The sequence below is a fragment of the Arachis hypogaea genome, chromosome 16, assembly GCF_003086295.3.
Source record: "Arachis hypogaea cultivar Tifrunner chromosome 16, arahy.Tifrunner.gnm2.J5K5, whole genome shotgun sequence".
Lineage (NCBI taxonomy): Eukaryota > Viridiplantae > Streptophyta > Magnoliopsida > Fabales > Fabaceae > Arachis > Arachis hypogaea.
This window is the reverse complement of record NC_092051.1, coordinates 28,969,921-28,980,213: the sequence shown is the minus strand read 5'-3', so window position 1 is coordinate 28,980,213 and position 10,293 is coordinate 28,969,921. Positions and strand designations below refer to the sequence as shown.

General features: G+C 33.2%; 1 protein-coding gene across 8 annotated transcripts; it reads left to right on the top strand.

The window, feature by feature from the left end:
• Positions 1 to 4,489: 4,489 nt before the first annotated feature.
• On the top strand, positions 4,490 to 10,146 carry LOC112758796 (mRNA-decapping enzyme-like protein). 8 transcript variants are annotated; one of them, XR_011874172.1, is made up of 16 exons: positions 4,518 to 4,767; positions 4,898 to 5,028; positions 5,143 to 5,177; positions 5,394 to 5,502; positions 5,584 to 5,646; positions 5,738 to 5,800; positions 5,934 to 6,068; positions 6,362 to 6,526; positions 6,629 to 6,669; positions 6,773 to 6,822; positions 7,735 to 7,794; positions 8,026 to 8,080; positions 8,605 to 8,681; positions 8,883 to 8,972; positions 9,509 to 9,636; positions 9,785 to 10,146. XR_011874172.1 is itself a non-coding variant. In XM_025807556.3 (14 exons), the coding sequence occupies exons 8-13, from the start codon at positions 6,362 to 6,364 to the stop codon at positions 9,614 to 9,616; spliced, it is 501 nt and encodes a 166-aa protein (XP_025663341.1). In that variant the 5' UTR covers positions 4,518 to 4,767; positions 4,898 to 5,028; positions 5,143 to 5,177; positions 5,394 to 5,502; positions 5,584 to 5,646; positions 5,738 to 5,800; positions 5,934 to 6,068; the 3' UTR covers positions 9,617 to 9,636; positions 9,785 to 10,146. The 8 variants fall into 8 exon arrangements, 3 of the variants coding, with proteins under 3 accessions (XP_025663341.1, XP_072076255.1, XP_025663342.1); XR_011874170.1 differs by lacking the exon at positions 8,026 to 8,080 and having other exon boundaries at positions 4,490 to 4,767; XR_011874173.1 differs by lacking the exon at positions 8,883 to 8,972.
• The last annotated feature ends 147 nt before the right edge of the window (positions 10,147 to 10,293 follow it).

The window sequence follows — 10,293 nt, the reverse complement described above, 5'->3', positions numbered from 1 at the left end:
TATTTTGCGGCTTAAGCAGATATTAAATAACAGCGCTTAATCTGCAAAACCTAACATAGGCTGAGTTGTTTAAATGTGATGTTTTAGATTTGATCTCTAAGACCTGTATATTTTGTCCTACGGTATTTCCAACCCACCAGAACTAATACTAATTTGTTATGGATAGAAACTTTATTTAAACATTTGTTGTTAGGCTAATAAATTGCTGCATGCATAAGGTAGAATTCAAATTTCAAATACTTACTTAACCAGACTAATAAACTAACTATTAGACTAACCCAAGTTGATTTTAAGAGTTGTATAATACAACATATATTGTGATTTTCGGTTGTCGAATACTCAAGAATTAACCATTTAGTTATTTAAAAAAATATAAATAACATTTCTAGTTCAATCAATTTATAAATTTATACTATTTGTTGAATATCGGTGAGCCATTTTTCGATACAATACATTGAAAAAAAAAGACAAATAAATTTTTAATTTTTTAATTTGAAGACAAATAAGTCCCTAATTAATTGAAAATAAAAAACGTTTGTCACCTTCTAAAATGTAAGATATTTAAATCACTCTATCTAAAACATATGAAGACAAATAAGTCATTCGTAAGGGTTAGATGTCTCGCGTATTAGAATGTGAGGGATGTTTTTGAATTTTCAATTAGTAAATAACTTATTTGTTTTCAAACTAAAAGGTCAAAGACCTCTTTTTTCAAAAAATATTGAACATGCTGACTTATATAGCACGCTGAGCGTCATCCTTTTTTATTATAGTTTTAATTTGATATATTCCGTTTTTGTTTGAGTCATTCTAGTATATAAAAGAGGTAAATACCAATTCAGTACCCAAAAGATTTTTGCGCTGACAAAATAACACTTGAATAATGTTATTGACAAAATGATCCTTGAAAGATTTTAAAAGTTGTCAAGTGTGTCCCTAGACTCACCGGAGCACATCTCTGACAAGAATAATGCTAAGGTGGCTACTAATATTTGATGATATGGCATATTTTTTTTAGCCAGGCCTGCTATACATACAAATTTTTTTGGCTTACAAGTTGACCCAAACCCAACAAAAATAATCCTCACATTAACGTGTAGGTAAATACGCGCTCAATCAACCGTTTCAATAGCGCGCTCAAATTATGAAAGACGATTTTTCTTCTTCCTCGATCGAAATTCCAACCCTAAAGATTCAAATGACGCTCGAAATCTCTCAAGAAACAGTCAAAATCGTCGTGAAAACTCAAGAAAATCTACAAGAGAAGTTCAAAATATCCATAAAAACACAGAAACAAAAGACGAAAAATTATTCAAGGTACTATTTCACTAATCATCCAATTTTTTCACTTTTCTCTTTCTCATTTCGATCGAGAAACACTAGATAGTCATATTTCTATTTATTAAGTAAATTTATTATGTGTTCTTGGTTTATAATACATATTACTGCTCTCGTCATACTATTCAATCAGTGCTAACTGTTTTACGTACTATTTTGCATATAGTTTAACGTGTATTTTCATGTGTTTTTGTGCATGTTTGCATGTTTTGAACTAAGTTTGTATAAATAGAAACTTTCGTTGTATTTTAAGTAAATTCACGTGTAACTGGTGCTATTGTTCTTGAATATTGTTCTTGTGCTTTTGGTGTCATTTTATACATGTTTGGTTGACTTGAATATTATTTTGAACTCATATTTTGTCATGTAATCAACAAAATAATAAAGGTGTATATGGCTGGTATTTCGGTGTATATCAAGCGAATTCGAGTGTAATTGGTGCTGTTGTCCTATCCCTAGTGTAACTAGAAATAGAATATTGTCCTTGTGCTTCTAGTGTCATTTTATGCATATGTGGTTGACTTGAATATCATTTTGAACTCATATTATGTCATGTAATCTAAAAAATAATAGAGGTGTATATGGCTAGTATTTTAGTGGATTTTAAGTAAATTCGAGTGTAATTGGTGCTGTTGTCCTATCCCATGTGTAACTAAAAACAGAATATTGTCCTTGTACTTCTGGTGTCATTTTATGCATGTTTGGTTGACCTGAATATCATTTTAAGCTCATATTATGTCATGTAATCTAAAAAATAATAGAGATGTATATGGCTAGTATTTCGGTGTATTTCAAGTGAATTCGAGTGTAACTGGTGATGTTATTATCTATTAACTTTATTTTTTATTCCTTGTAGTAAAAATGACAAGCAAGAACCTTGCTGCACTATGTAAGCACAGATATCTTAAACCAACTCAATTTTTCCTTGTATACATATAGTTTATTTAAATTATTCTTGTTTGTTCACAAAAAACTCATGATTTGAGAGGCTCGACAAGACTCTTGCATGATAAGTTCCAAAACATGAGCAATGAAAAGAAGGCCATCATCCAGGAATTTGGATTTGATGGTTTGCTGCACATCCCTCCAATGAATGTGCCGCATAAGCTCTTGAAGGAAGAAAGTGAAGCCATCAGATTGTCCAAGATGTCTGCAGCATTATTGAGTCCTTATTGTGAATTGCGTTTAGAAAATATTGACAGTTAATAGTTTGAATGTCGTAGAATGTTAAAAATTGTGCACTAAATTGTCTGTTTGAACACATACTTTTTATAAATTGTATAGTTTGTGAATATTTAATCCAACATTTTTATAAATTTTCTTTATAAAAATAAACTTCTATGAAGCTGTCTGTGATGTATTGAAATGCTGGTAATTACAGGTTCAAAAAAATCCAGGGAAACAAGATTAAATACACTAATACGCCGAATTCCTTTTATAATACACCAAAAATAATAATTCCTCTCTTTCTTGCTCTCCTTTTGATCTTATCCACTTTGATGTTTGGGGCCCCGCTCCCACCGCTTCTATGGGAGGAGCTCGATGCTTTGTCGTTTTCATTGATAATTATTCACGCTTTACTTGGGTTTATTTGATGACTAATTGTCACGAGTTACCTCAGATTTATATTAGTTTTGCCACTATGATTAAAACTCAGTTTTCCAAGGTCATTAAGGCTTTTCGACGCGATAATGCTATGGAATACTGTGATTCCAAACTTTTAACCTTTCTTGCAGAACAGGATACTTTGTCTGAATTTTCTTGCCTTGGTACGTCTCAACAAAATGGACGAGTTGAACGCAAACACCGTCACATTCTTGACTCTGTTCGTGCAATATTTCTTTTCTTTTCGTGTCTTGAGTGTACATGTGGTGAAGCTATTCTTACCGATGTTCATGTTATCAATAGACTTCCTTCTTCTATTCTTGGTAATGTTACTCCCTTGAGCGTCTTTATTATACCTTTCCAGATTACAGTTCTCTTCGAGTTTTCGGTTGTGTCTGTTTTGTTCTTCTTCAGTCTCATGAACATAGTAAACTTGAACCTCAGGCTCGCATGTGTTGTTTCCTTGGTTATGGCATTGAACACAAGGGTTATTGTTGTTGAGATCCTCTCTCTAGACGTATTCGTATATCTCGTCATGTTGTCTTCTGGAAGAATCACATGTTTTCTCGGTTCTCCTTCTTTAAGACCATTCCTTCTATTCAGTCACCTTTTTTCACTAACTCCAATGTTGATCTTTTTCCTAGTGATGATTCTACAGGTTCTATCTCGAGTCACCTCTACAGCCTCCTACTCTTCCGCCTTTTCCATCTCCCGATGATTTCAGACTGAACGTCGATCCTACTCCTACCGTCATACCTCCTCCTTCCACTCGTTCTTCTAGGGTAATAAATCCATCTCCTCATATTCTTGATTATCATTATTTTTCTACTATTCTTTATCAACATGAACCTAAGTCATTTAGAGAAGCTTCCACAAATCCAAATTAGCAACAAGCAATGCAGGAAGAAATACAAGCACTTGAAAAAGTACACACTTGAGATTTGGTTGATCCTCCTTCTAATAAGAAAGTTGTGGACAGTATATGGGTATACAAGATCAAGACTCACTCTGATGGTTTTATTGACCGTTATAAAGCACGATTGGTTGCTTAAGATTGTACGCAAGAGTATGGTATTGATTATGAAGAGACTTTTGCTCTTGTTGCTCGTCTCACATCTGTTAGAGCTTTTCTTGCCATTGCTGTAGTTAAAAAATGATCTCTCAGTCAGATGGATGTGAAGAATACATTTCTTAATGGATATTTAAAAAAGGTCTATATGAAACCACCTTCAGGTTATCCTTGTCCTTCTAGCAAAGTCTGTTTCTTTCGCAAGGTACTTCATGGTCTTAAGCAAGCTCCTCGTGAATGGTTTGACAATTTCAGCACCACTATATGCAATATTGGTTTCACTTGCAGCCCTCATGAGAATGCTCTCTTTATTCGTAAAAGTAAACGTGGAGTTGTTCTTCTGCTTTTGTATGTTGATGACATGATCATTCACTACAAAAAAAACTGGTTAAAATGTCATTAATATTAAGGCAGTTTCATAAAAACGCCACAATACTCATGAATTAAGGCGGTTTATGTCACCGCCATAATGTATTTGTAAGGGAAGGACATTTTTAATGATTTTGGCAGTAATAAGTAATAACTGTTGTTAGAAGAAAACCCAACCTAAACCTAATTGCGAATCACAGAGGAGAGCGTGAGCAACGAGCTTCTCCTCCAGTGGCTTCTTCTCCTCTATTAATGCGAGCTTCTCCTCTATTCTTGTGAGCTTCTCTGCCATTGATGCGAGCTTCTCCTCTATCGAACTTCTGCGCTCTATGTTGTGTGAGCTTCTTACCCTAGCTCGTCTTCTCCGTGTTCGTTCTCACTTTTAGGTTTGTATACAAAATTCTCATCCTCTTCTTCTTCATCTTCTTTTGATTCATGATTTGTTACTTCCTCTCGGTTATTACTATTCTTTCGATTCCTTGTTTTATGTGTGTGAGAGTTGTGTTGGTGTGGCAGAATTCAAAAACGACATCGCCGCTGCTCTGCGAGCTTCTCCTCCATCAATGATTCTTCCCCTCCATCGATGTCATGTCCATCAATGCTTCTCCTCTGATGGTACATTTGCTTCCATTGATGCAATTTGCTAGGTATTCTATTAGTTTCTATTCTTCGAGCTTTTCTTCTCCTCATCAACCTTATTTCGTTTGATTCTAGGTTTTGATTGTTCTATGCTAACTGCTACTTATTTTATTTAATTTCAGGTTTTGATTTTCTTCCTTGTTCAATTTATTTTTAGGTAAAAAATTGGGAACAATTTTTTGCATATCAAAACTAAATCAAATTATCTTAGGCTTGTTTCTTTTTCTAATTCCAATTATCATTTCTTTGTTACTATGCGGTTTTAATGATAATGCACTTAACGATAATTCCTGTGACATTAATTTATGTTCATGCTTTGAGGAACTTAGCGGCTATTCCTTGATGTTCTCTCCGATTCCTTGTTCCGTCTCAGGATTGCACGTTAATATTTAGATAGAGTATCAAAACAAAAAGACAAGTTGAAGAAACACAGTGCACCGGGAGATTCCAGAAAGGAAGCCCAAGCAGCGCTGCTCATATTGGTCTGTATTTTATTGGCTGTGCATCCACTATTCCTCTTCTCTTATGCATGTCTATTAAAATAGAATTGTGGTTTTTCACAGCTGCAATCATTCAGTACTTTATCATCAGTGGAGGTAGCAAAGCAAGAACTGCTGGAAATTCAGGTCAGATTCTAAGCCTTAGTACATAAGCAAGGATTTAACTTTTAACTTTTATGAGATACATTAATAATTTCTGGTGTTATTTGCAAAGCAGGAAGGAAAAAGTAACCTCAAGGCTAAGGAGCCACTTCTTCAATGCATTCATGCTTACAGGGAGGTAAAATTAACTATCTATTCTTCTTAAAGTGGGAAAGAAGGGAATGAATTTGCTTTAGTTACCTTCCCATCAATTTGAATTCCTATTTTGTTTATTTAATGTCTGTTTAAAAAATTGAGTTCATGAGTTGCAGGGAGCAAGATGAATACGAGGTTGTGAGGAAGGTGGGAAGAGGGAAATACAATGAGGTCTTTGATCTGAGGGCGTTCACTCCACCGATAATGAAAAATGCATCATCAAGATCCTCAAACCCGTCAAAAAGAAAAAGGTGAATCCAATCCCTACACCAATTGCAGTTTGTATTAACTAATATGACTGCTATTTTTAATTTAAAGCAACGCTGCTGTTTTCAGTTTTAGTATACTTTTTCACTTCATTCTATCCTCATATGGCAATGAATGCTGTGCTGGGGCTTCAATGGCCAACTTTGGTCCAGTAGTTCACTTAGTTTGTTATTAAATTTCTAATTTCAAACCTGTAAGATTTTACCCTTTCCAATACTCTGGTTGTATATATAAGTTTGTACATCTTATAAGTTGTTATTTTGGTTGTGAGCTAAAGATGTCGCAGAGTCAGAGTAAGAAACTGATGCCGAATCTGGATAGGCAGAGCACCAAGGTGCTGAATCTCACCGTCCTCCAGCGCTTCAATCCCTTCATCGCCGAGATTCTTTTCACCGCCGCTCATGTCTCTTTCTACGAATTCAACATTGAAACTAATCAGTGGGTCCGTTCTCTCTCTCTCTCTCTCTCTCTCTCTCTCTTGACACATTTCTATAATCTCTCATCTCGTTTCTTCAATTTCTGGATGTATTCTTTTTTTTTCCAGAGTCGTAAGGACGTCGAAGGATCTCTATTTGTTGTCAAGAGGTCATCAATGAACACTGCTTCTTCCTCTTTCCATATGCTTCAGTTCATGTGCACTTTGATCCTTGACCAATTTCCCTTATTTTTTTTATTTTGCGTTTTTCAGGAATGTGCAGCCTCAGTTTCAGTTCATTGTCATGAATCGACAAAATACAGGTTCGGATTTGTGTTTCTTTTTTTTTTAATTGAATCCATTTTGTGGTGTTTTTAGTTCCAAGATTAACTGCTAAATGCTAATTAATGTTCAGTGCTGGATAGATTCAATCATTCAAATATATTTTGCATTATTGTTGCTGTAGATTACATATTCTCTTTTTGGCAGTGCTTGATTTATTATTTCCTCATTGTTTGGAGAAATATAAATGTACTAGTGCTCTGCTCTCATTCATCTGTGTGCCTGATTTGTGCTATCAGTTTTCTGATTTACAACTTTCTTTGTAATATTTGTTCTGACAAACAACCTAGTAGAAAATCTATTGGATTTTGAGTATGAACTTAAAAAGCCATACCTATTATATCGAAATGCGGCTCAAGAAGTTAATGGTATATGGTTTTACAATGAAGATGAATGTGAAGAAGACAACATCTTAAATGGTTTTGCGGTCATTTTGGTAGAACTGTATCCCTGTTAGAAATTTGCAATTTAAATTAAAACATTGTTCACTATTTCTTACTTTTACCAAACTATTTTCAGCTGGCCTATATAAGTGGTTGTCATGTGACAATGGATTTAAAATTCCCATTCCAGTTAGAATATTATGAACTATAAAGGGATTTTCCTTGTCTTGTGGACTTGTAAACTTCAGAGCATCTATTCTACCTTGTAGACACTTTAGGTTGTCTGCTAAAACAATACCTAGTTTTTCATTCTTCCATTTTCTTACACGCTATCTTCTACCAGTATAATAGTTAATGCATTATCTGCAGCCTTTCCCCTCCCCTTTCTTTCTCTTCTTCTTCTGTCTTTACTTTCCCTTTTCTTCATTTGACCCAAAATGCAAGCTGATTATTTAATTATTAACATCCGATGATAAATGCATTTTTCCTTTGTTGCTTCATATTATGCAGATCTTTCACCTCTGTCACCGGACTGGCAAGCAAAGCTAATATTCAACTCTCATCAGATAGGTTTGCCTTTAATAATATGTCATAATCATGGAAAAGAAAAGAAGAAAAAATGTGTCATCCATTATGAAATTACATGCACTGATTTTGAACCCACTCAAAATCTCTATCTATCTATACTCATTCTGCATTATCATAAGCTCATCATCATCTATCTCTTTCTTCTTTTGGTTGAAGATTCCTAAATTTGGATATGAAATTATTATAATTGGATATGGTTTAGTATGGGTATAGAAAAAGAAGCTGAGGCTAAAATACAAGGGGCAGTGAAGCTTTTAAAGTTCACTGGGTTAGTGGATTTTATCTATTTAGCTGCACCATCTCATAGGCATGCATGCATACCCTTATCACTACAATAATGGATACATCAATAATCAATCATTAATATAACTTCATTACATGTGATTTTTTGTTATATTTATTATTTATTTTCTAATGTTACTTATTTTAGTTTGTTTAAGTCTCATATTTTAAGTAAAAGATTAAAAAAAATTATACGTGATAATAAAATTATGTAAAAAATTAACATGATGATGAGAAGGATTCATCATCCTATATGCATCAATGGATCCGTTAAATAAAATAATATTATGTGTATTTTTGGGAATGTGGAAACAACAAATAATAGCATTGCTGCAATGGCATCCACTTTATTTTCCTAGTGGCCATTTTTCTTCTATAACCAGTCACTGTCATTTAGATATTGCACCACTATAGCCATTTTTGAAAAGACATATTAGATATATGTTTTAAAATATTTAGATAACTAACTAACTAACTTGCTTGGTTTTTCTGTTCCTTGTTCTTGTTCAGTTGTTCCAAATTTCCATTTTCATTGTAGTCGCAGAAACAGAAAACCAAACAATCATCAATCTTCAACCCTTTTGCAGGTAAATTCAGTTACCCTTTATTGTTTCTGAGGTTTTTTCTCTTTTTATTTTTATTTTTTTTATATTTTACATGCTTATTACACATCATGATGTTGTATCAAAGTTTGAAACTTTGTTCGTTTTTGAGCTCAATTTGATTTGATTTGGTTTGCAACACGGCACAACATTCTCTAATTGTTCCTTATTGTTTTGTTTCTTGAGAATATCGCTCACCATGGCTTCTGAGCTTCCTAATTACTGTGCAATTTCTGGGCTTTGTTGGAAAATTATTCATGTTGAGTCATAATTTGAGTAAGTTTTTTTTTCCTGCTCATAGATTTAAGAAATTTTATGCTTAATGGGATGAGAAAAGAGTTGTGTTTTAGGTTATAAAATTTATTCTTTCTTTAATTCTTTGATGAATCTTGGTTGGTTTTAATGTAGTCCTCTCGAATGGCATTGCTAAATTTCTCTATTTTTATATTTATTATATTTGCTGCTACTTTGCTTGTTTTCATTTATTAAATACTTCTGATATTGCACACAATTTTGCTAACATTCTTACTAATCAAATAACCATAAATCAAGTATTAAAAAGAATTAATTGAAAACAGATAGTGTGTCTCAGTGTTCTTATGTAAATGAGTTGTTTGATTATTTAGATAACTAACTAACTTGCTTTAACTAATATGAATCTGTTGGTAATAATTTTTCATGTGAAACAGGGTTTAGATCTTCAACTCTTGTTAATGTATAAGCCAAGGCCTCATTATTTGTTATATAAAATGGAAAAATGCAGAAATTACTTATATTGTATCTGATTTCTGCTGCTGTTCTCATTCACTCAGAGAGGAAAAGGGTTTAGAACTGTGGAGTGTGTCACTGCTCATTCTGGCTCTCCTGAACGATGTAATACCTCTAAAATACAGCACAATTTGAAGTCAATTTCAAGTTAATAGAGTCACCTTAAGTTGAGGTTAGTAGGCATTCACTTCACTAGTTATCTACAAAAATAATAAGAAGATTAACTAGCAGTCTTAGTAAGGATATTATTTCTAAGATTATTTGTTGTCTACCTCTCACTGCGCTGAAAGCTTATTTGTTATTTGTGTTGGTGCTTGGAGTGTTGGAGCAAGAAACAAAGATGTTGGAGCAAGTTCTTGGGATGAAACTCACACAAGAGACCAAGAAACTAAGGCAGGCTTGTTTTAAAGTTAATTACAAAAGGAAGAAATTTTTGGCCTCCAAATCTTATTCATCATCACTTAGCTAAGCTACTTGTCTTGTATTAGATGAAAAAGACAGCACTTATTAGATGGTTTAAATACATTATTAGATATTAACATATTTTAGGGACTGGAAGGGGTAGATTTGACTGATTAGTGTTTATTGCAATGTTTGTATTTTGGTAAGTTTAGTAAGACAAGGTTTTGTATAGGAGTTATTACTTTTGATTTTCAATAATAAAAATTACATATTATATTAATATTTTGTTTATGAGTTATATAATATTTCATTTATGGATTATGATTTTTTGCTATTGTGAAATTTTAATCAAAAAATTATTTATTTAACTCGATAAAAATGGCGGTAAAAATTATTTTTTTAAGCGATAAAAAATGTCACTGTCAGG

Bases quoted from the DNA above. Each gene is read 5' to 3' on its own strand.
- LOC112758796 (XM_072220154.1), top strand. From the start codon at position 6,362: ATGTCGCAGAGTCAGAGTAAGAAACTGATGCCGAATCTGGATAGGCAG. The intron at 7,795-8,604 runs GTTTGCCTTTAA...GTTCTTGTTCAG, and splicing joins ATTCAACTCTCATCAGATAG to TTGTTCCAAATTTCCATTTT. The intron at 8,682-9,508 runs GTAAATTCAGTT...TCATTCACTCAG, and splicing joins AATCTTCAACCCTTTTGCAG to AGAGGAAAAGGGTTTAGAAC.